General features: G+C 45.3%; 1 protein-coding gene across 23 annotated transcripts in view; it reads right to left on the reverse strand.

Annotated features, from left to right (window-relative positions):
- IPO9 (importin 9) overlaps positions 1-26,397 on the reverse strand; it is a 257,420-nt gene that overhangs the window by 32,298 nt on the left and 198,725 nt on the right. For 20 of the 23 annotated variants that reach the window (XM_005311758.4, XM_065595105.1, XM_065595103.1 and 17 more), the window contains one exon: positions 22,380-23,500. The exons of the other annotated variants lie outside the window; for them this stretch is intronic. In XM_005311758.4, coding sequence (XP_005311815.3) covers positions 23,390-23,500 — 111 coding nt within the window. In that variant the 3' untranslated portion in view covers positions 22,380-23,389. Of the gene's footprint in view, positions 1-22,379; positions 23,501-26,397 lie in introns of those variants that run through there. 23 annotated transcript variants of the gene reach the window in all.

Consider the following 26,397-nt stretch of genomic DNA (forward strand, 5'->3'; position numbering starts at 1 on the left):
CTGGTGGAGGAGAAGGGAGAGGTGATTAAAAAAGACACATTTTAGAGAACAATGGGTACACTCTTTCACGTTAAATTTTGCTGTTCACATTACACAGCACATGTGCTTTCGTTACAAGGTCGCATTTTTCCTCTTATATTGAGGGCCTGCCGGTTTGGTGTGAGAAATCACTCATGCAGTGCCAGGCAACAGATTTCGGCTTGCAGGCAGCCATGGTAAGCCACAGTCTTTTGGCTTTTTTCACCTTCTTAACATGTGGGAATGGTTTCAAACAGTAGCGCCCTCATTTCCCATACCAAGCACCCGTTGGGTTGGCCATTTAAAATGGGTTTGCAATGTAAAAGGAGGGGCTTCGGTTCCCGGGTTAACATGCAGCACAAACCCAACTAACCCCCCTCTCCCCCACACACCCAATTTTCTGGGATGATCACTTCACCCCTCCCCCCACCGCGTGGCTAACAGCGGGGAACATTTCTGTTCAGCCGAGCAGGAACGGGCACCTCTGAATGTCCCCTTAATAAAATCACCCCATTTCAACCAGGTGACCGTGAATGATATCACTCTCCCGAGGATAACAAAGAGTGATAAGGAATGGATGCTGTCTGCATGCCAGCAAACACCGGGACCATACGCTGCCAAGCTTTGTTATGCAATGATTCCAGACTATGTGCTACTGGCCTGGCATGGTAAAGTGTCCTACCATGGCGGACGGGATAAGGCAGCCCTCCCCAGAAACCTTTTGCAAAGGTTTTGGGAGTACATGAAGGAGAGCTTTCTGGAGATGTCCCTGGAGGATTTCCGCTCCATCCCCATACACGTTAACAGACTTTTCCGGTAGCTGTACTGGCCGCGATTGCCAGGGCAAATTAATCATTAATCATCAAACACGCTTGCTTTTAAACCATGTGTAATATTTACAAAGGTACACTCACCAGAGGTCCCTGGTGTGCCCTCAGGGTCTGGGAGCATGCCTTGGGTGAGTTCGGGGGTTACTGGCTCCAGGTCCAGGGTGATAAACATATCCTGGCTGTTGGGGAAACTGGTTTCTCTGCTTCCTTGCTGCTGTGAGCTATCCACGTTATCTTCATCCTCCTCTTCCTCATACCCCGAACCCTCTTCCCTGTGTGTTTCTCCAGTGAAGGAGTCAAAGCACACGGTTGGGGTAGTGGTGGCTGCACCCCCTAGAATGGCATGCAGCTCTGCGTAGAAGCGGCATGTTTGCGGCTGTGCCCCGGACCTTTCATTTGCCTCTCTGGTTTTGTGGTAGGCTTGCCTTAGCTCCTTAATTTTCACGCGGCACTGCTGTGCGTCCCTGTTATGGCCTCTGTCCTTCATGGCCTTGGAGACCTTTTCTAATATTTTGCCATTTCTTTTACTGCTACGGAGTTCAGCTAGCACTGATTCATCTCCCCATATGGCGAGCAGATCCCATACCTCCCGTTCGGTCCATGCTGGAGCCCTTTTGCGATCCTGGGTCTCCATCACAGTTACCTGTGCTGATGAGCTCTGCGTGGTCACCTGTGCTCTCCACGCTGGGCAAACAGGAAATGAAATTCAAACGTTCGCGGGGCTTTTCCTGTCTACCTGGTCAGTGCATCTGAGTTGAGAGTGCTGTCCAGAGCAGTCACAATGAAGCACTGTGGGATAGCTCCCGGAGGCCAATAACGTCGAATTCCGTCCACACTACTCCAATTCCGACCCGCTAAGGCTGATTTTATCGCTAATCCCCTCGTCGGAGGTGGAGTAAAGAAACCGGTTTAAAGGGCCCCTTAAGTCGAAAGAAAGGGCTTCGTCGTGTGAACGTGTCCAGGCTTAATTCGATTTAACGCTGCTAAAGTCGACCTAAATTCGTAGTGTAGACCAGGCCTAAGCTTTATAAATTAGATAGGATTTGAATTAAGTAGTTTCTCATCCTGTTAGCTAGTACAAGTAGGTTACAGTTTTTGCATACACAGGCTGGAATTCTTCTGTCCTGCTGGGATCCCCTCCCCCATTTCAGTCTTTGTCCCTCAGGTGTTGTGTTGTAGGGGGAGTGAAGCCCAGTTCTTCCATGTGGAGGGAACTTCTTTGTTTCAAGCCAAGCCCCCAGCAGTTTGTGGAAAAGTATAAGCAACAAGATGGAGTACAGTATTACATGATCTAGTCAGGTTTCAGAGTAGCAGCCGTGTTAGTCTGTATCAGCAAAAAGAACAGGAGTACTTGTGGCACCTTAGAGACTAACAAATTTATTTGAGCATAAGCTTTCGAGGGCTACGTGATCTAGTCACATGCCCTTGCAAGCTTCGATGCATCCTAGCAGCCATTACTCATACCCTGACTGAAGCATCCACCACAGGAAAGATCATCAGATGAAGATAGTCTTTTCCCATGGCCCATTGTTTTTGTTGATGGACCTTTACCTTAAATAGTTTATTCACAATATGCTGACTAGACTGGATATAAACTATTTTGTGGGTACAGACGCTCCCCGAGTTACATAAACCCAACATATGCAAACCCAAGCTTACGGAAAGCTAGAAATAGGAGGTTTTTTTTTTTTTTGCATAATGGTTGGAGATATGCTTCCGACTTATGCAAAATACAAGTTACGCAAGGCGTTCTGGAACGGAATGCTTGCGTAAGTCAGGGAGCATCTGTATTACTCGGGAACAAATACATTTGAAATACAGATGCATAGTCAATATTCATAACTCCACATACAAAAATGATACATGCAAATAGGATAAGCATATTCAGCAAACCATAACTTTTCCATTGACACCTCACATAACAATTATGAAGCATCTTCTACAAAATATATGTCATAATCCTATCACTATGGTGAATATGGGGTGGAGAGTGTCACAAGTGCTCTGCAGGGATCTCCCCATATTGTCTATGAGAGCGTCACTTACTCTCAGAGGGAGCCCTGTGGGAAGAGTCCTTGGGCTTCAGTGTTAGAGACTCCATTTCAAGGCAACTGCTTGGAGGCGCACGGCTGAGTCTGATCTATGTGGTGGTGGTGGGGCGGGGGAGGAAGAGTCTCCTGGCTCCAGGTCATAGTGGCACCTCATAGCTTCTTGATGAAGAACTTTTTCAAATGGAGCTCTCGGGCCTCGAGTTCTGGGTGGAAAGGATTGGCAAATACTGCACTTTGCAGAAATATATGCCTCTCCCAGACAGTATAGGCACTATTCATGCTCATCCCTGATAGAGAAGGAGTGAGGGCAGAAGATGCAGTTCTTGAATCCTGGGACTCTGGGCATAGTTCCAGGACCAGGGAGGAGTCACCCCGATTGGGGGGGCGGGGAAGAGAGGAACCATTGTATAGTATATACACTAACTATATAAGTTCCAAGCTAATACCTAAAATATATTTACACATATTTTACTTTACAGGTCATGCGCAGACTAAAGGAGGACACAATTCTGACTCGGGCCATGCGGCAGTAAGAAGGAACTGGACAGGCGTGGACCTACACAGCCTACTGTACCGTCCATTGGGAGCATGAGGGAAGATACCGTGCACATATGGGTCAACAGGCATTGCTTTGAAGAATCTCCATACTTGGGCACATGGCGCACCTGTGTACCCATGTGTAGAATACACATAGGGATCATCACTCAGAGAAGAACTGTTTGATCTGATAGCCCAAGAGCAATTGTTATGGGCAGTTACAGATGAGGTGAAGGCAGCCATTTGTGACAAAAAAAACCCCTTCTACCGTTTTGGAGGCTGCAGAAATCGCTGATATGTTGAATCAAGGGCTCATGGGGGGGCGCAAATCCCCGGGGAAAGGAAATCCCTTTGTTCCCCATGTTAAGAAGAGAAGGTGTCTGGAAATAAACCTAACCCCAACTATGATAAAAAAAATCCCGTAGGGAGCCCAGATTTTAAAACCCCTACCCTAAGAGAAGGCAGGTAATCTGCCAGCACTGTGGGGCTCCCAGTCATATAAAAGTCAAACTGCCCAAAACTGCAAATACAGTACAATACCTTGTTAAATGTAAACTACTAAAAAAATAAAGGGCAAGTTTAAAAAAAGATTTGACAAAGTTTCTGTGCTTGTTTCATTTAAATTAAGATGGTTAAAAAGTAGCATTTTTTTCCTTTATAGTAACATTTCAATACTGTATTAAGCCCATGTTCCATTGTCAACTAAGAACAATCACAATATTTTGTTCAGAGTTACAAACAACCTCCATTCCTGAGGTGTTCATACTGTAGACTGAAAGCTTAGCATGAAAGGGAAATGGCAATGAATATGATTTGTTATGCTGATGAGGGAATGTTTACTGACCCCATTAATTGATTTGGTCAGGGAGAGTAAGAAAGAAATTCCTCTGTAGAGCATTGAAATGTGGGAGGGTTTGAACCCCACCCTAAAGAAGGAGATGTTAGCTCTTTTGCTAACACCACAGGCCGGTATCACTGGTCTACAATTTTTGAGAAGTCGTCTACTTCAGAGATAAAATGTGCTATTTATTATGTATTTTGATGTGCTGAATTCAAATATGACAATTAAAACAACTGATTGGCTACTGTTTCTAAGATATTTAAGTTTTTACATGTCTATGTATATTGTGTAGATAGTAGAGTTTGAATCATAAATTGTAAACCTAGGTCTTTTCATGTGTTTATGGTTGCTTTACATGATAATAGTTCACCTGTCCTGTTTATGTAACACTTTAAAAATCAGCAAAAGGGTTATATAAATAAAATTTATTATGAAACAAAAAGCAAAAAACTATTATGTACATAGTTTAGTCCTACTCAGTGTCTACTCGGCGCTTCTTGGCTTGTCTCTTGTATTCATTAAATGGAGCATCTCTTGTCACTGTCCAGCAATAGTCTGCAAGCATTGATGGGCTCCATTTGCCCTCATAGCGTTTCTCCATTGTTGCAATGTCCTGGTGAAATCGCTCGCCATGCTCGTCGCTCACTGCTCCGCAGTTCGGTGGGAAAAAATCTAGATGAGAGTGCAAAAAATGCATCTTTAGTGACATGTTACAACCAAGGCTTTTGTATGCCTTGAGGAGGTTTTCCACCAACAACCTGTAGTTGTCTGCCTTGTTGTTTCCGAGAAAATATATTGCCACTAACTGGAAGGCTTTCCATGCCATCTTTTCCTTGCCACGCAGTGCATGGTCAAATGCATCATCTCGAAGAAGTTCACGAATCTGAGGACCAACAAAGACAACTTCCTTTATCTTAGCTTCACTTAATCTTGGAAATTTTCCATGGAGGTACTTGAAAGCTGCTTGTGTTTTGTCAATGGCCTTGACAAAGTTCTTGATGTGTAAGGGTGGTAACAAAATCTTCCTTGATTCAACAAGTGGGGGATGCTGAACATAAGAAAGGCTGTACCGGGTCAGACCAAAGGTCCATAGAATCATAGAATATCAGGGTTGGAAGGGACCTCAAGAGGTCATCTAGTCCAACCCCCTGCTCAAAGCAGGACCAATTCCAAACTAAATCATCCCAGCCAGGGCTTTGTCAAGCCGGGCCTTAAAAACCACCACCTCCCTAGGTAACGCATTCCAGTGCTTCACCACCCTCCTAGTGAAATAGTGTTTCCTAATATCCAACCTGGACCTCCCCCACTGCAACTTGAGACCATTGCTCCTTGTTCTGTCATCTGCCACCACCGAGAACAGCCGAGCTCCATCCTCTTTGGAACCCCCCTTCAGGTAGTTGAAGGCTGCTATCAAATCTCCCCTCATTCTTCTCTTCTGGAGACTAAACAATCCCAGTTCCCTCAGCCTCTCCTCATAAGTCATGTGCTCCAGACCCCTAATCATTTTTGTTGCCCTCCGCTGGACTCTTTCCAATTTTTCCACATCCTTTTTGTAGTGTGGGGCCCAAAACTGGACACAGTATTCTAGATGAGGCCTCACCAATGTCGAATAAAGGGGAACGATCACGTTCCTCGATCTGCTGGCAATGCCCCTACTTCTACAGCCCAAAACGCCGTTAGCCTTCTTGGCAACAAGAGCACACTGTTGACTCATATCCAGCTTCTCGTCCACTGTGACCCCTAGGTCCTTTTCGGCAGAACTGCTACCTAGCCATTCGGTCCCTAGTCTGTAGCAGTGCATGGGATTATTCCGTCCTAAGTGCAGGACTCTGCGCTTGTCTTTGTTGAACCTCATCAGGTTTTTTTGGCCCAATCCTCTAATTTGTCTAGGTCCCTCTGTATCCGATCCCTACCCTCCAGTGTATCTACCATGCCTCCTAGTTTAGTGTCATCTGCAAACTTGCTGAGAGTGCAGTCCACACCATCCTCCAGATCATTAATAAAGATATTAAACAAAACCGGCCCCAGGACCGACCCTTGGGGCACTCCGCTTGAAACCGGCTGCCGACTAGACATGGAGACATTGATCACTACCCGTTGAGCCCGACGATCCAGCCAGCTTTCTATCCACCTTACAGTCCATTCATCCAGCCCATACTTCTTTAACTTGGCAGCAAGAATACTGTGGGAGACCGTATCAAAAGCTTTGCTAAAGTCAAGGAATAACACATCCACTGCTTTCCCCTCATCCACAGAGCCAGTTATCTCATCATAGAAAGCAATTAGGTTAGTCAGGCACGACTTCCCCTTGGTGAATCCATGCTGACTGTTCCTGATTACTTTCCTCTCCTCTAAATGTTTCATAATTGATTCCTTGAGGACCTGCTCCATGATTTTTCCAGGGACTGAGGTGAGGCTGACTGGCCTGTAGTTCCCCGGATCCTTCTTTTTCCCTTTTTAAATATGGGCACTACATTAGCCTTTTTCCAGTTATCTGGGACCTCCCCCGATCGCCATGAGTTTTCAAAAATAATGGCTAATGGCTCTGCAATCTCACCTGCCAACTCCTTTAGCACCCTCGGATGCAGCGCATCCGGCCCCATGGACTTGTGCACGTCCAGTTTTTCTAAATAGTCCCGAACCACTTCTTTCTCCACAGAGGGCTGGCCACCTTCTCCCCATATTGTGCTGCCCAGTGCAGCAGTCTGGGAGCTGACCTTGTTTGTGAAGACAGAGGCAAAAAAAGCATTGAGTACATTAGCTTTTTCCACATCCTCGGTCACTAGGTTGCCTCCCTCATTCAGTAAGGGGCCCACACTTTCCTTGACTTTCTTCTTGTTGCTAACATACCTGAAGAAACCCTTCTTGTTACCCTTCACATCCCTTGCTAGCTGCAACTCCAAGCGTGATTTGGCCTTCCTGATTTCACTCCTGCATGCCTGAGCAATATTTTTATACTCCTCCCTGGTCATTTGTCCAATCTTCCACTTCTTGTAAGCTTCTTTTTTGGGTTTAAGATCAGCAAGGATTTCACTGTTTAGCCAAGCTGGTCGCCTGCCATATTTACTATTCTTTCTACACATCGGGATGGTTTGTTCCTGCAACCGCAATAAGGATTCTTTAAAATACAGCCAGCTCTCCTGGACCCCTTTTGCCCTTCATGTTATTCTCCCAGGGGATCCTGCCCATCTGTTCCCTGAGGGAGTCAAAGTCTGCTTTTCTAAAGTCCAGGGTCCGTTTTCTGCTGCTCTCCTTTCTTCCTTGTGTCAGGATCCTGAACTCGATCATCTCATGGTCACTGCCTCCCAGGTTCCCATCCACTTTTGCTTCCCCTACTAATTCTTCCCTGTTTGTGAGCAGCAGGTCAAGAAAAGCTCTGCCCCTAGTTGGTTCCTCCAGCACTTGCACCAGGAAATTGTCCCCTACACTTTTTAAAAACTTCCTGGATTGTCTGTGTACCGCTGTATTGCTCTCCCAGCAGATATGAGGGTGATTAAAGTCTCCCATGAGAACCAGGGCCTGCGATCTAGCAACTTCTGCTAGTTGCCAGAAGAAAGCCTCGTCTACCTCATCCCCCTGGTCTGGTGGTCTATAACAGACTCCAACCACGACATCACCCTTGTTGCTCACACTTCTCAACTTTATCCAGAGACTCTCAGGTTTTTCTGCAGTTTCATACCAGAGCTCTGAGCAGTCATACTCCTCTCTTACATACAATGCAACTCCCCCACCTTTTCTGCCCTGCCTGTCCTTCCTGAACAGTTTATATTCATCCATGACAGTACTCCAGTCATGTGAGTTATCCCACCAAGTCTCTGTTATTCCAATCACATCATAGTTCCCTGACTGTGCCAGGACTTCCAGTTCTCCCTGCTTGTTTCCCAGGCTTCTTGCATTTGTGTATAGGCACTTAAGATAACTCATCGATCGTCCCTCTTTCTCAGCATGAGACAGGAGTCCTCCCCTCTAGTGCTCTCCTGCTTGTGCTTCCTCCCAGGATCCCATTTCCCCACTTACCTCAGGGCTTTGGTCTCCTTCCCCCGGTGAACCTAGTTTAAAGCCCTCCTCACTAGGTTAGCCAGCCTGCTGGCGAAGATGCTCTTCCCTCTCTTCGTTAGGTGGAGCCAGTCTGCCTAGCACTCCTCCTTCTTGGAACACCACCCCATGGTCGAAGAATCCAAAGCCTTCTCTCCGACACCACCTGCGTAGCCATTCGTTGACTTCCACGATTCGACGGTCTCTACCCAGGCCTTTTCCTTGCACAGGGAGGATGGACGAGAACACCACTTGTGCCTCAAACTCCTTTATCCTTCATCCCAGAGCCACATAGTCTGCAGTGATCCGCTCAAGGTCATTCTTGGCAGTATCATTGGTGCCCACGTGGAGAAGCAGGAAGGGGTAGCGATCCCCATCTAGCCCAGTATCCTGTCTACCGACAGTGGCCAATGCCAGGTGCCCCAGAGGGAGTGAACCTAACAGGCAATGATCAAGTGATCTCTCTCCTGCTATCCATCTCCACCCTCTGGCAGACAGAGGCTAGGGACACCATTCCTTATCCGTCCTGGCTAATAGCCATTAATGGACTTAACCACCATGAATTTATCCAGTTCTCTTTTCAACTTTGTTATAGTCCTAGCCTTCACAACCTCCTCAGGTAAGGAGTTCCACAAGTTGACTGTGCGCTGTGTGAAGAACTTCCTTTTATTTGTTTTAAACCTGCTGCCTATAATTTCATTTGATGACCCCTAGTTCTTGTATTATGGGAATAAGTAAATAACTTTTCCTTATCCACTTTCTCCACATCACTCATGATTTTATATACCTCTATCATATCCCCCCTTAGTCTCCTCTTTTCCAAGCTGAAGAGTCCTAGCCTCTTTAATCTCTCCTCATATGGGACCCGTTCCAAACCCTTAATCATTTTAGTTGCCCTTTTCTGAACCTTTTCTAGTGCCAGTATATCTTTTTTGAGATGAGGAGACCACATCTGTACGCAGTATTCGTGATGAGGGCGTACCATCGATTTATATAAGGGCAATAATATATTCTCAGTCTTATTCTCTATCCCCTTTTTAATGATTCCTAACATCCTGTTTGCTTTTTTGACCGCCTCTGCACACTGCGTGGACATTTTCAGAGAACTATCCACGATGACGCCAAGATCTTTTTCCTGACTTGTTGTAGCTAAATTAGCCCCCATCATATTGGTTGTATAGTTGGGGTTATTTTTTCCAATGTGCATTACTTTACATTTATCCCCATTAAATTTCATTTGCCATTTTGTTGCCCAATCACTTAGTTTTGTGAGATCTTTTTGAAGTTCTTCACAGTCTGCTTTGGACTTAACTATCTTTAGCAGTTTAGTATCATCTGCAAACTTTGCCACCTCACTGTTTACCCCTTTTTCCACATCATTTATGAATACGTTGAATAGGATTGGTCCGAGGACTGACCCTTGGGGAACACCACTAGTTACCCCTCTCCATTCTGAGAATTTACCATTAATTCCTACCCTTTTTTCCCTGTCTTTTAACCAGTTCTCAGTCCATGAAAGGACCTTCCCTTTTATCCCACACTTTTCCTCCCAGGCTCCAATGACTGTCGGAGTGGCCAATCTTTCTTGATGTAGTGGGAATCTCTTGCACGACTATCCCATTCGCAGAGAAAACAGCAGTACTTTGTGTATCCAGTCTGCAGACCAAGCAAGAGAGCAACAACCTTCAAATTGCCACAAAGCTGCCACTGATGTTGGTCATAGTTTATGCACCTCAAAAGTTGTTTCATGTTGTCATAGGTTTCCTTCATATGGACTGCATGACCAACTGGAATTGATGGCAAAACATTGCCATTATGCAGTAAAACAGCTTTAAGACTCATCTTCGATGAATCAATGAGCAGTCTCCACTCATCTGGATCGTGAACGATGTTGAGGGCTGCCATCACACCATCGATGTTGTTGCAGGCTACAAGATCACCTTCCATGAAGAAGAATGGGACAAGATCATTTTGACGCTCATGGAACATGGAAACCCTAACATCACCTGCCAGGAGATTCCACTGCTGTAGGCTGGAGTCCAACAGCTCTGCCTTACTCTTGGGTAGTTCCAAATCCCTGACAAGGTCATTCAGTTCACCTTGTGTTATGAGGTGTGGTTCAGAGGAAGAGGATGGGAGAAAATATGGGTCCTGTGACATTGATGGTTCAGGACCAGAAATTTCATCCTCTTCCTCTTCCTCATCTGACACAAGTGAGAATGATTCTGGTGCATCAGGAACCGGCAGTCCTTCTCCGTGGGGTACTGGGCGTATAGCTGATGGAATGTTTGGATAATGCACAGTCCACTTTTTCTTCTTTGACACACCTTTCCCAACTGGAGGCACCATGCAGAAGTAACAATTGCTGATATGATCTGTTGGCTCTCTCCAAATCATTGGCACTGCAAAAGGCATAGATTTCCTTTTCCTGTTCAACCACCGGCGAAGATTTGTTGCGCAAGTGTTGCAGCATATGTGTGAGGCCCACCTCTTGTCCTGATCTCCAATTTTGCAGCCAAAATAAAGGTGATAGGCTTTCTTAACCATAGTGGTTCTACTGCACTTTTGTGATGCAAAAGTCACTTCACCACAAACATAGCAGAAGTTATCTGCACTGTTCACACAAGTACGAGGCATCTCTGCTCACTTTGGCTAAACAGAAATGTGTCCCTTTGCAAAATCAAACACTGACAAATAAGAGAGCACGACACTGTATGATTTCTAGAGCTGATATAGGGCAATTTGTTCAGCAGAGTGATGTAAACTCCGTTATGATTGCATCATCCATGACTTTGAGGAATAACATGATGCAATTCATATCATGTATGACGCAATACCAGCTTCAGATTGCATCATTCATTGTTTTGCCTAAAAAGCAAGTACTGTCCAAACTGAGTCATAGATTTATTCATAGATCCAGTCAAAGATGTATTTTAGTCATTTCTGGTTTAAATTGAGATCCCTTCCCTTTATAACTCACTTATCCTCTGCCATTCCCAAGTCAAGGGTCGTATATACCGACCCAATAGCATATCTTGAAAACTAGAGCCAATCAACAATTTTAAGCATAATTTTCGTTCTCAGTGACCCAGAATCAGTAAAGTTTGACTACATTTATTTCAGAAGCATTTTGGCTGTAGAGCAGTGTATTTTCCAATCAGTCACGTTTAACTGACAAGACTGTACATTCCATTGAAAATACATGGTATTGTCCTGTTCCTAGCAAAGCATATCATATACTAAAGGAGAAATGCAGAAGCAAATTCTGGAGGAACTGGAAAGCATGCTGGATATGGGGGTAATTACTAAAGCAAAAAGCCCCTGGGTATCCCCTATTGACATGGTACCTAAAAGGGTTAAAACCAAGAGGAAGTTTTAAGTTGACTATAGAAGGTTTAATGCTATCACCCAACGTGAACTATACTACCCCACATTCCAAGTAAAGGATCTACTGGATCTATTGGAAGATGCAAAATTCATAAGCACACTGGATTTGATGTGAGGGTGTTGCAGATTCCTTAGATGCGGACGCCCAGGAAAAATCAGCTTTTATAGTGGAATCTGGCCTGAACTTAAGGTTATGCCTTTTGGAGTAATTAACGTAGGGGCCGCTTTCCAAAGGTTCATCAATGAAGTGTTGCAGGGATTACAGAATTGTGCCAGGGCCTATGTATCTTTAGTAACCCCCTGACAACAGCATTTGCACCATGTGGGAATAATGTTAGAGGTGTAGAGAAGCCAACGTCACTGTCAAGGACGCCAAGTGCAAAATGGGTGCTGCAGAGGTATCTTATGTAGAACACAGGATGGGCAGTGGATTTGTTCACCCTGACATTTTAAAAGTAGATGCTGTTCAGAGTTGGCCTCCCCACAAAGCAAGAATCCTTTATTGGTCTGGCCAACTATTACCAGAGGTTTGTAAAGGGGCTTAGTGACATTGTGGCCCCCACAACAGACCTTACAAAAAAGGGGAAGTCAGACTGGTTGAGACAGTCTTCAAGGACATAAAAGAGGCTTTGTCTAAAGAGCCAGTTTTAGCCAGCCCTGACTTCAGCAAACACGTTGTGCTGTGCACTGATGCTTCCAACATTGGATTAGGTGCAAGACTACCGTAAGGTTAGGGGACAAGAGGCTCCCATTGCCTTCTTGAGTAAAAAAACTGACTCCCACTGAACAGAACTATGCTGTCATAGAGCAAGAACATAAGAATGGCCATACTAGGTCAGACCAAAGGTCCATCCAGCCTAGTATCCTGTCTACTGACCGTGACCAATGCCAGGTGTCCCAGAGGGAGTGAACCTAACAGGTAATGATCAAGTGATCTCTCTCCTGCCATCCATCTCCACCCTCTGACAAACAGAGGCTAGGGACACCATTCCTTACCCATCCTGGCTAATAACCATTAATGGACTTAACCTCCATGAATTTATCTAGTTCTCTTTTAAACCCTGTTATGGTCCAGCCTTCATAACCTCCTCAGGCAAGGAGTTCCACAGGTTGACTGTGCGCTGTGTGAAGAACTTCCTTTTATTTGTTTTAAACCTGCTGCCCATTAATTTCATTTGGTGGCCCCTAGTTCTTATATTATGGGAACAAGTAAATAACTTTTCCTTATTCACTTTCTCCACACCACTCATGATTTTATATACCTCTAGCATATCCCCCCTTAGTCTCCTCTTTTGCAAGATGAAAAGTCCTAGCCTCTTTAATCTCTCCTCATATGGGACCCGTTCCAAATCCATAATAATTTTAGTTGCCCTTCTCTGAACCTTTTCTAATGCCAGTATATCTTTTTAGAGATGAGGAGACCACATCTGTACGCAGTATTCAAGATGTGGGCGTACTGTGGATTTATATAAGGGCAATAATATATTCTCCATCTTATTCTCTATCCCTTTTTAAATGATTCCTAGCATCCTGTTTGCTTTTTTGACTGCTGCTGCACACTGCGTGGACATCTTCAGAGAACTATCCACGATGACTCCAAGGTCTCTTTCCTGATTAGTTGTAGCTAAATTAGCCCCCATCATATTGTATGTATAGTTGGGGTTATTTTTTCCAACGTGCATTACTTTACATTTATCCACATTAAATTTCATTTGCCATTTTGTTGCCCAATCACTTAGTTTTGTGAGATCTTTTTGAAGTTCTTCACAGTCTGCTTTGGTCTCAACTATCTTGAGAAGTTTAGTATCATCTGCCAAGTTTGCCACCTCACTGTTTACCCCTTTCTCCACATCATTTATGAATAAGTTGAATAGGATTGATCCGAGGACTGACCCTTGGGGAACACCCCTCTCCATTCTGAAAATTTACCATTTATTCCTACTTTTTGTTCCCTGTCTTTTAACCAGTTCTCAATCCATGAATGGATCTTCCCTCTTATCCCATGACAATTTGATTTACGTAAGAGCCTTTGGTGAGGTACCTTGTCAAAGACTTTCTGGAAATCTAAGTACACTATGTCCACTGGATCCAACCTTGTCCACATTTGTTGACCCCTTCAAAGGAATGCTATATCGTCGTTTGGGCTGTTACACAAATAAGGTTTAAGTTGCTTAATAAAAAATTTAAGGTTTTAACAGATCGTTCTCCTCTAGTATGGTTGCACAGAGCTAAAGGGACCAATCCAAGACTATTATGCTGGAGCCTAGCACTGCAGAAATATGTCATGGAAATAATTCAAATCACAGGGAAAGAAAATGGAGTGGCAGATGCCCTATCATGAATGGGGGGGAAGGAGGGGGAAACTGAGGCATATTCAAGAATGTGACCCCTTCCTACACCAGTTTTGCATTGGGGGTGTGATGCTGGCAGACCAGGTGCCTGCTTATGCCAAAGGCCCAGGCCTCATTGACAAATGTGTAGCTGGAAACCAGTCTGGTTTACCTGTGGGTTAGTATAGCTAAAATAGATATTACTGTTATAAGAATGAGTTTAGTGTTTAGACTTTATGGAATGCTTGTAAGACACTGCATGTATTAATCCTACTTATAATATCTGTATACTATACTACAAGGTAATACTTAAGCGTTTTCTCTACAACTGTAAAATGTTTGTGCTGAAAGTCTAACTCACCCAACAGGAAAAAAAAGTCACTTATTGCAAAATGCTGGATTGCTACAGAAGGTGTTATTGCCTGCCTATCATGAACGACTGTTGACTCCACATGGGTCATTGTGGAATAAAGACTTTGTTGGTTGTTTCCCCCACCCACCCATGAAGAGGTTACATGCAGAAGCTCATCCCATCAGCTTGGACTCTGAGAAGGTGGTGATAAAAATCCCTGACCAGAAGGAATTAGGGGTCTTTTTATGATATTTGTACTCTAAGGGAAAAAAGATTCCTAAACATGAGCAAGAGATCCCCAAGACTAGCTTGGATTAGCCCTAGTGGACATTGAGACTTGGCATATTTCAGCAGCTCTATCACCATCTGAAACCTAAGACTGCACCTCATTTATGTATGTATAGAATCATAGATTAGAGTTGGAAGAGACCTCAGGAGGTCATCTAGTCCAGCCCCCTGCTCAAAGCAGGACCAACCCCAACTAAATCATCCCAGCCAAGGCATTGTCAAGCCAGGCCTTAAAAACCTCTAAGGATGGAGATTCCACCACCTCCCTAGGTAACCTATTCCAGTGCTTCACCACCCTCTTAGTGAAATAGTATATTTCCTAATATCCAACCTAGACCTCCCCCACTGCAACTGGAAACTATTGCTCCTTGTTCTATCATCTGCCACCACTGAGAACAGCCGAGCTCCATCCCCACTGGAACCCCCCTTCAGGTAGTTGAAGGCTGCTATCAAAACCTCCCTCACTCTTCTCTTCCGCAGACTAAACAAGCCCAGTTCCCTCAGCCTCTCCTCATAAATCATGTGCCCCTGATCACTGTTGTTGCCCTCTGCTGGACTCTCTCCAATTTGTCCACATCCTTTCTGTAGTGAGATATGGCCTCACTAGTGCTGAATAGAGGGGAATAATCACTTCCCTCCATCTGCTGGCAATGCTCCTACTAATGTAGCCCAATATTCCATTAAGCCTTCTTAGCAACAAGGGCACACTACTGACTCATATCCAGTTTCTCATCCACTGTAATCTCTAGCTCCTTTTCTGCAGAACTGCTGCTTAGCCAGTCGGTCCCCAGCCTGTAGCAGTGCATGGGATTCTTCCGTCCTAAGTGCAGGACTCTGCACTTGTTCTTGTTGAACCTCATCAGATATCTTTTGTCCCAATCCTCCAATTTGTCTAGGTCATTCTGGACCCTATCCCTACCCTCCAGCAATCTACCTCTCCCCCCAGCTTAGTGTCATCTGCGAACTTTCTGAGGGTGCAATCATCCCATCATCCAGATAATTAATAAAGATGTTGAACAAAACCGGCCCCAGGACCAACACCTAGGGCACTTCGCTTGATACTGGCTGCCAACTAGACCTCGAGCCACTGACCCATGAGCCCGACAATCTAACAAATCTAATAATTATTATAATTATAAGTATTGATTATAATCAATCTATTTTAACCTTGTAAATAACTCATTTTCCTAGTTAATAAACCTTTAGTTAGTTTACTACAGGATTGGCTAAAAAGGTTGTTTTTTGTGTGAGATCTAAAGTGCAAATTGACCTGGGGTAAATGACTGATCCTTTAGGACTTAGAGAAACCTAAATATTTTGCGATCTTTGGTGTAAAGTAACCATCTATCACAGAGTCAAGCTTTCCTGGATAGCAAGATAGATTGGAATACCTAAGGAACTGTCTGGAACTCTATGTTAAGGCTGTTTAGTAACTGAGGAGTTTACACTTGCTATTTAGCTGGTGAAATCTAATTATAGAACCAATTTGGGGTTTGTGTCCTGCTTCTTAACATTCTGCCCTGAGGTTAGTATTCTCACTTGTGAGCCACTCCAGACAGAAGCATAGTGGCATCTCTTCACGGGCAGAGTACATACTCCCAAAAAATGTAAAGTAGCTTGGGAGTCTTTAAAACAATGTAGGGTTTTGTTGTTTTTTCTGAAAACCAAACCCAGCCTTCAAAAGGTAAGTCATCAGTGGTCTGCTGCACATTGGGTACAATACCCAAATTCTTCAGCTAGGAGGCCCTCCTCATGGTCACTGCTGATGCTGGCTGAGACATTCACCACGTTCAGAACTGACTGCAACATGATTTTGCACACCCTACAAGTACAGCCTTCTGCAAGCATGCCATAAATTCTTCCCCTGGAGGGTTCAGGCAACTTGTCCATTAACTTAGACATGGTCACCCAATTAACAAAGACATATTTAGAGAGCAACGTCTGCTGGTTTGCGATGCACATTTGCAGGGAAGAGGAGATATAAATCTTTCTCCCCATTAAATCCATCCTTTTGGACTCTGTGGATTTAAACCTTCCCTGCCGTGCCCTGCAGTTACCACCAGAGAATTAAGGGCCAGATGGGAGTAGAAACCGTCCAAACTCTGAATGGGAATAAAGCACCGCTTCTCCAAATGCTTTCCCTTGGGAGGCAAAGAAACTGGAGTATTCCAGAAGGGCTTTGGTAAGCTCCAAAAGAGCCTCATTTATTGGGAGGGCTACTCTCCCTGGAGCTGATTGTTGGAGACTATCCAGCATTTTATGTGTATTCTCCTGCAGTAATTCCAGCTGGATACCCAAGATAGCAGCCATATGCCTCAGGAGATCCCGATATGCCTTAAAGCACTCAGGCACTAAGGGAGAGTACTATTCTGTCACAGAGAGTCATCTGGAAAGAATGAAGATGCGGTTTGCTGTGCCAGCGATGGGTCCTGTTATTGCACCAGAGAATCCAGTCCGAATAGCCCTAGAGGTACAGGGAGAATGGGCTCATTGGTCACTTGCAGCTCAGATGGTTTGGGAGCAGGAGCCACCGTTGGGTTTGGTGATCTATTTCTGGAACAAGTCAGAGTGAGACCTCAGGGACTGAAGAACATCCCAAGGGTAAGATATTGGTGGCCAGTAGGCACTCGGCCAAAAGCCTGTCCTGTGGGACAGATGCCAATCTTGGTTCTGACAGTGATCCTCTGGCACCTATCAGGCTACAACAAAGGTGAGGACAACCCCAACCAATATCTTGAGGAGACGCGGAGATTCTCTGGTGACAACAAGGGAGCCAACCCCCATGGAGCATGTTTTTACTGCTGCTGCAGGACAATTACCTGTTCCGTAACTGGCGTTCTTCGAGATGTGTTGCTCAGGTGTATTCCACAGTAGGCGTGCATGCTTGCCACGTGCACCGGTGCCGGAAGTTTTCCCCTTAGCAGTATCCGTAGTGGGGGAGCCCCGCTGCGACCCCTGGAGTGGCGCCCCTATATCGCGCCATAAAGGGGGCTGCACGCTCCCCCCACCCTCAGTTCCTTCTTGCCAGACAATTCCGACAGAGGGGAAGGAGGGTGGGATGTGGAATACACCTGAGCAACACATCTCGAAGAACGCCAGTTACGGAACAGGTAATTGTCCTTTCTTCTTCGAGTGATTGCTCATGTGTATTCCACAGTAGGTGACTCCAAGCTATACCTGATGGAGGTGGGTAGGAGTTTAAGGGTTAGCCAGGCGGAGAACTGCCCTACCAAACCCGGCATCATCCTGCGTTTGGGAGATGATCGCATAGTGCGATGAAAAGGTGTGGACAGAGGACCATGTAGCGGCCCTGCAGATGTCCTCAATAGGGACGTGAGCCACATAGGCAGCCGATGAGGCCTGAGCTCTCGTCGAATGAGCCTTTACTATAGGAGGCGGGGGAACCCCTGCCAGCTCGTAACACGTGCATATACACGAGGTGATCCAGCGGGAAATCCACTGGGTGGAACCGGTCGCCCCCTCATGCGCTTGGCCGATGCAATAAACAGCAGAGGGGATTTCCGAAATGGCCTGGTTCTGTCCAGGTAGAAGGCCAGTGCTCTGCACACATCTAACATGTGCAGGTGCTGTTCCTCATTGGAGGAATGGGGCTTAGGACAGAGAACCGGGAGGAAAATGTCCTGTTCTATGTGAAAAGCCAAGACTACCTTCAGCAGAAGCCGGGTGCGGGAGGAGCTGGACCTTATCCCTATGGAAGACCGTGTACGGGGGCTCGGAGGTCAGGGCCCTAAGCTCCGAGACCCGGTGGGCTGAGGTGATAGCAACCAGGACCTACAAATTTTACACCGCTCACTTATGTGAGCCTCGCATAGGCAGCGAAGACACTCGGAGTATGGATCGCTTCGGAGCATGGAATTGCGACAGGAGTCGCATGACTTGAAGCCTGGGGCTCGGGTCATGCCCCAGGCCAGGCTACTAACTGGAGAAAACTAGTAACAGTCAAGGTACTACCAAGGATAGAAGCTACAGCAATCCTGGAGCACAAGTTCCATCTACCTTCACTGATGGCAAGAAGGAACTGAGGGTGGGGGGAGTGCACAGCCCCCTTTATGGCGTGATATAGAGGTGCCACTCCAGGGGTCGCAGCGGGGCTCCCCCACTACGGGTACTGCTAAGGGGAAAACTTCCAGCACCAGTGCACATGGCGAGCATGCACACCTACTGTGGAATACACATGAGCAATCACTCGAAGAAGAACTATTGTTACTGCTGCAACGTTAATGCTGCTAAGTACTGGTGTTTCTTGAGCTCCAACGTCAGCTGCATGCCAATTCAGCAGACCTCAATGTTATTCGTAAAGAAAGACCACAGGCACGGTTTGGTGGCAAAGGTGCTCGGCCAGGTTTATTGTCAGCAAAGCACGGTTCTAGCACCCTACCCAACGGGTCACAGGCTCTCACATGTATGCCTATGACAAGGTAAAGGCTCAATGTGTATACAGGGATTCTGTCCCCTTGGCCAATACAAAGATGCTCCTCCTATGACTTTGCCTTATATACATTGATACAAACAAGTTATCGCCCTTATACTTTGCATCTGTTATTTTGAACAAAATGTCCTCACCCATCATCATGTTATCCTCTCCTTATCTTACAAGGGGCTGATGTGTTTCTGTACAATCTCTTGGGAATTTGTTTACAAGGTAAAATATAAGTTTGCTTTATAACTGTAAAAGTGCTGTGCTGAACTTATGAACCTAAGCAGGAAGAATGCTTCCGCTCATCAAGAAGGACTATCAAAACTAAATGGCCCATTGTAGGACAAAAACATCATTGATTGCCCCATCCCCATGAAGAAGTTACATGCAGAAGCACATGTCACATTGGTTTGAACTCTGGGGGAAATTCATATAAAGATACTCACAAGAGGAAATAGTTATCTCTTTGCTGTTTGGACTCACACAAGGGCTGTAGCTAAGAAACAAAAGCAGACATCCCCAGGGGCAACCTGGATTAGCCCCAAGACATTCAGTGGACACACTATTACATATCACATTTTGGAAACCATAGACTAACTCATTTGTGCATACATATTGCCTGCTTTAACCTGTAAATAACTAATTTCTTTTCTTAATTAGTTTACTATAGGATTGGCTACCAGCATTGTCTTTGGTGTCATATCAAAGTACAAGTTGATCTGGGGTAAGTGACTGATCTCTTGGGACTTGGAGGAACTTGAATATTTAGCGATCTTTGGCGTGTCCATTTATCACTAAGTTCATCTTGCCTGGGTGGCAAGATAGATTGGAGTGCCCAAGGGAACTGTTTGTGACTCCATGGTAAGACTGGTATAGTGCTTCAGGAGTTCACATTTGTTACTGGGTTGGTGAAATCTAATTATAGACCATGCCACCAGTTTGGGGTGTCTGCCTTGCTTCTTGACAGTCTCCACTGAGGTTGGCACTCATGGTCACGAACCATTCCAGACAGCGTGACAACTACCTTTATTATCCACTTCAAAGAAGGAAATAAGGGCCACCCTTTAAGAATCCTGAAAACATGAAGGGGAACAAAGTGTGAAGGGGAAGGGTTTAACATCAGTATAAGACTTGTTCGGGCCACTTTACTGACAGGCATTTTAGACTACCACCCCCCTTTTTTGAGGACTGTAGCCCTTAAGGTCCTTAAGGTATTTTTCGTGTGGGAGTCACAAGAACTTTTATTGGCAGGAAACACTTTCCAACAATAGCCATGTGTTATTAATAGTATTATGGATAATGCCACAGGACATCTAAGCTATTCCTGCCCCCTTATCTGCAGAGGTCCCAAACAGTGGGGTGCACCTGCCTAAGAGGATGTGCAGGGGCCTGGACAAGCCCCCACAGGGGGCAGGGAGGGAGCACCACCCAGCCCTGCTCGGCCCCCAAATCCACTCCTGGCCCCAGCCGAGGCTCCCCCCCACCCTTAGCCCCCAGCCAGGGCTTCGCTCCCAGCCCCAGCCCTGCCCCCAGCCTTGGACCCGTTACCTGTCCACATCTGCCCCCCAGAGCCCTGGCCCCACTCCCGGCCCCAGGGAGGGGGTTTGGACAGGGGTAAGATGGGGGTGTAACCCTGAAAACACTGGAACACTGACCGGTACTTGAACAAAGGAAGCACTAAGTTACTGAAAGGGTGCACATTCCCAGCCTTCAGTTTCGTGCAATGTCACGGTATCTAGCAGTAGCTCTTATTGGAAGTAAAGAACAAATGGCTCATTCAATAGACATGCTAGACAGCAACAGACGCTAACCAACATAATGAAGGGCACTGAAGGGAGCTCCAGAAGAAGCTGCCCCTAAATTTATTCATAGATGGAAATAGGCGTTGGCAACACCAGAGAAATCCTTTAACACAAAATAAGGAGAGCTACAATGTTTGTATCAAATTGTCTCCATGTTTAATGCTCTTGTTTAAACCTATAATCTAATTCTTTAATGTGCTTTAAGAAGAATCAAAATATGTTAAGCAAAATTAAGGTGCACACTGCGTAAGATCGGACTCCAGTGGGCCTCCTGCGGAGAGCATATCAACATCCCTGAAGTCCCCACCAACTTAGATCAGTTGGCCAGACTTCAGGTCTGTCCATTTTCTATGCCACAAAACACAGTTATCCTCAAACGTCTGGTCTTTCACTTACCAGGAAGTGTGCATGATACTATTTTAGAATTCTGTTTCCAATGTATGGGACATCAAACAATTAACATTTGATGGCTCTTTTCTGCATTCTGCAATATGTCCTGTGGTTTAGATCTGCCCTTCGCTCTTTTCTGTTTTGTATTTTTAGCACCACTGTGTACCAGTGTTCTACAAACATGCACTGTGCAGCACAGGTCCTCTCCAATATTCAGGAGCAAAACTTCATCAGCTATCATGCCAAAGAAGTGCTACAGCATTACGTAGCCTTCCTTTACTCATTTTGGGAGATGAGCTGATTCGCCAGCCCAGCTACCTCAGGATTTCAAGTCGTTTATTTTTTATTAAACTCTGAGAAAGCAAGCTTGGCACACAAGTCAGAGTTTGTAGAAGACATCCTACTGCATCTCACAGCACTCAATCCTTTCAACTCCATTCACATGCAATGACATTGTGTTGATCCTCCTATTTCCATCATTGCTTCAGGAAGTTGGGGGAAGTCATGTTGCCTTTTTAAAATGTTATGTTGGAAAAATAAAACTAAGAACCACCAACCCTCAGACCTGGGGCACCAGTTTTCCCTGGGTTATTAAAAAGGAGAGTTAATTTGTTATCTCAGCTGAGGAAGAGAGAAGAACCACTTCCTAAATTAGACCAGCAAGGCTTGAGGTCACACAAGCTTTGTGAGGAACTGTGGGGAGAAGTACAGTCTTGTATTAGGCTCCCCCCGCTTTAACAATTTAAAAGACCAACACTGGCACAGGTATAGTGAGCTCCATGGCAAGCTTGCTTGTAAGGAAGGTTTGCAGATGCAGCACATTATTCCCTGAAGAGAGTTACCTGATGGACCCTACAGGAAAAGGGGTTTTAGTGGTTCTCATTCTGCCTAAAAGGAAATGGAAGCTGCAGAGTCAGTTACAGGGTTCCCCTCCTGCCCAGAAGACTACTATGAGATGAGGCCAATAGTCTCTAGGGTACAGTTAAAGGAGAAGTTTTAAAGGGTAAATACGTATAAAAATACGTAGAAAATGTAATGATTTCCTTCTAGAAATCTGTTTTAAAAGAAAATACCAGTGTATATATTTTAGTAGTTTTATTTTCATTTTCCCCAACAGGGAACAAAAGGCAAAGAGGTGTTGTGAGATACATCACTATGTACTTATGGATAAATCAGTTTGTAATGTTATTTTACCACCCTATAAAAATACACATACTAATTTGTGGACTATAGCTTACCCACTTCATACAAGTCTCAGGAGTGTGAAGGAAGCAAAATATTTCAGATAATTGTTTTTATGGAGTAAAGAGAATGATAAATATACACTTATTTTTTTGGTAAAAAATTATGGTTGTTTGTGTTCAGTAAAACCAGTCTTCAGTAGCCACATTCCACAAGAATTTAGATTTAAGTGGTAGCTTCCTTTCAGCATGTGCATGCAAAAGCTTTAGCAAAGAACTGATGCAATGTTAGAGACTAGATGGAAGCCCTCACCCACAGTACAAAACGAGATGTTCATTTAATTTTATTTCAGCTTCCCATCCAAACTCTTGTAAACAGATTCCATACCATTTAGGCATCTCTTTGATAAAAGTGTCTACAGTTCTATAAAAAAGTCACATGGTAAGATGAAGATATTTACCCTGTACGTGTTATGCAAGTGCGAAGAGGGACAAAACTTCCAAAGTCTCAAAACACATCCAAGCAACCTACAAAAGACCTGATTCCTTCCTCGTTCTGTCCAACCGTGTTTGTGAAACTCAGTTATGTGGCTCTTCAGAGGCAAATATAAAGTTTATTTTAAAAAATATTTAAGGACACATTATTTTAAGGACCTCCTGGAAAGCTTTTTGTGAAAAAAGAAAGTGTTCCCTTGGTGAGAGCAGAGTGCAAAGCTCAGTCTTCAGAGCTTTCTCAATAATCCTTCCCTTAACAGAGTCATGATAAGACAAGGCTCAATACTTCGTGATGAGGAAGATCACATCTGTAACAATAGGTGAACACTGGAAAAAGTTTCATGTTTAATCACAAAACATGGAATAAGCCAGAAAAATATTGTCCAGATATGATCAATATGGTCTCTGCACGGTTCATATGCCAATGGCCTCAAGCACTCTTCTCTCGTTCTCATTGAGATGGTCTGAGAACATTGCATAGCAAGGCTGCTGTGCAAACTGACACAGGAAATCAGTGAGATAGGCCTAGGAGGAAGATGACAAGGAATCAAGTTAACATCTTTCAATACATCTATCACTGCTTAACTTTGGGAGCTAAAGATTGCATAACATGAGAAAAGACAAAGTGAACGAGCACTAATGCAAAGTGGAAGAGAAGGGGCACTGTGCTCAGCAGACAAGACAGGCCATGCTGCATTAGGCTTCAAAGTACATGTCAAACAGGCAGGCCAAGTGCAGCCTCCAGGCCAAATGTGGTCCCAGAGCACTAGCCAAGGTGTAGCCCAGAGACCACAGAGCCAGTCAGATTATTCACTCAAGACTGAGCATTGTGTAGTCTCTGTGGGTAGCTCTGCAGTGGAGATAAGTGGTGCTACAATCTGTTCCCTAGATTCAAAGGTAGGTCTTTTCTATCAGATTACCCACTCTATCTCCCAGCCAACCATGACTATCCTCTCAAGCAGAAAGTATTTTGTCACATCTAGTTCTAAAAGTCACAAATGACAAAGCTTCCATCTTTTCCCAACAGACTATTCCACAACTTAATACACCTCAGTCACACCTTAATACTCCTCTTAAATACCTGCCTAGTTTCCCGTTAATGAAAATTTCAAATTGTTCTTCATCCCCCACTAGCATCCCAGAAGTGAGGAGAAAGCAGGCTGATGCAGAGGGCTAAGGAATAGGGGGAGGGAACATGGTGAAAGGGAGTTACAAGAGGAGACAGAGGATGGAGAAAAAAACAGAGGGGAAGAGGACAATAGCTGGAAGGGCAAATGCAGTGGATACACGACCTGGTGGGGGAGGCAGCAGAAGAGGACGGGGACAGGATAGGGGTAGATAGGAGCACAGAGACAGTGTTGGAGGGGGTGCAGCGGCAGAAAAGTACACTCCTCTGTAGAACCTGGAGGAACCTGGAACTCCTCAACCTATACTTTTCTTTGCTTATGGCAATAGTTGTGAAACCCACTGGCCAAGTGTGTGTCATCCTCCTGTTATGGCAGGTCCACACAGAGGATGGCAGCACACTACTGCTATCAGTTACTCCATTAGCCGGAGTTTCTATGGTATGGATCTAAAGGACAACACCCTGATGATCCAAGTAGGGATCAATACAGTTCCATGTGATGGAATTTGTTTTATCTTTTTCAGTTCAGAAATTGCCTCCAAAAATCATTAAAAGAATGTTAAGGTTGAAAAGTTATGTACTCAAAAGTCAGGAAATGCCAGAATTAAGGATTCCCATGCAATCTCAACTCAGTCCCCTTGTGCTTTTGCAGCAATCTCAATGTTAAATTCCCTGACCTTTTTTTAAAAATTGAAGTGCCTGTGTTGAGAGCTGCACATACTAGAACAGGGGTGGGCAAACTACGGCCTGCGAGCCGTGGGATTGCCACCCCCATGGCACCGCAGGCCCCGCGCCACTCCTGGAAGCGGCCGGCACCACATCACTGTGGCCCCAGAGGGGGGGGAGGGAGAGAGAAACAGGGGCAGAAGGCTCCGTGCGCTGCCTTCGCCTGCAGGCACCGCTCCCCACAGCTCCCATTGGCTGGGAATGGGGAACCGCAGCCAAGGGGAACTTCGGGGGAGGTACCTGCAGGCAAGGGCAGCGCACGGAGCCCTCCACCCCGTCTCCCCCAGGGATGTGGCGCTGGCCGGGAGCTTGTCTTAGCCCTGCTGCGCGCCGCTGCCACCCCAGAGCTGCTCCAGGTAAGCGGCGCCAGGCTGGAGCCCGCACCCCAACCCCCTGCCCTGAGCCCCTTGCTGCATCCCTACTGAACCTCAACCCCCTGCCCTGAGCACCATGCCGCACTCTCCTGAACCCCAACCCCCTGCCGAGCCCCATGCTGCACCCCAACCTCCTACCTGAGTCCTCCTGCACTCTGCACCCCCTCCTGCACCCCAACCCACTGCTCTGAGCCCCCTCGTACAGCCCGCACCCCTCCTGCATCCCAACCTCTTGCCTGAGCCCCTTCCTGAACACCGCACACCCTGCACTCCCTCTCGCACCCCAACCCCCTACCCCAGCCGTACATTCATGGCCCTGCATGCAACTTCCTCACCTAGATGTGGCCCTCGGGCCAAAAAATTTGCTCACCCCTGTACTAGAACTTATTTGTTTGTTTTTTTTAAACTAGGAAATTACACAGAAAAGAACCATAAAAAAGAATGTTAAGTGACAAAGTCAAGCACTAAATATTCAGGAAATGCCTGAAACTTAGTTGCCTGTATAGCTGGTGAAAAACAAAAAGGACATGAAGCACTTCTGCCATTTCTACATTTTCTATTATTGTCTTCCCCTCCCCCTCCCCCCTCATTGAGCCTACCCTCTCCATGGTCTTCCTCTTGCTTCTCATGTATTTGTGGAATGTTTTCTGTTACCCTTTCTTTCTCTAGCTAGTTTAATCTCATTTTGTGCCTTGGCCTTTCTAATTCTGTCCTTATATACTTGTGTTTTTTTATATTCATCCTAAGTAATTTGACATAGTTTTAACTTTTTGTAGAACTCTGAGTTTCAGATCATTGAAAATCTCCTGGTTAAGCCAGGGTGGTCTCTTGCCATACTTCCTATCTTTCCTATGCGATGGGATAGTTTGCTTTCGTACCCTTAATCTCTTTGAAAAAGCTGTCAACTCTCTCCCATTGTTTTCCCCCTTAGGCTTGCTTCCCATGGGATCTTACCTACCGGCTCCCTGAGTTTGCTAAAGTATGTCTTCTTGAAATCCATTTTCTTTATTCTGCTGTTTTCCCTCCTTCCATTCCTTAGAATCATGAACTATCATTTCATGATCATTTTCACCCAAGCTGCCTTCCACTTTCAAATTCTGAACCAGTTCCTCCCTATTTGTCAAAATCAAATCGAGATCAGCCTCTCCCCTAGTTGCATTCTCCAGCTTCTGAAATAATGTCTCCAGGGCATTCCA

Source organism: Chrysemys picta, chromosome 4, assembly GCF_011386835.1.
Source record: "Chrysemys picta bellii isolate R12L10 chromosome 4, ASM1138683v2, whole genome shotgun sequence".
In the NCBI taxonomy this organism is placed as follows: domain Eukaryota; kingdom Metazoa; phylum Chordata; order Testudines; family Emydidae; genus Chrysemys; species Chrysemys picta.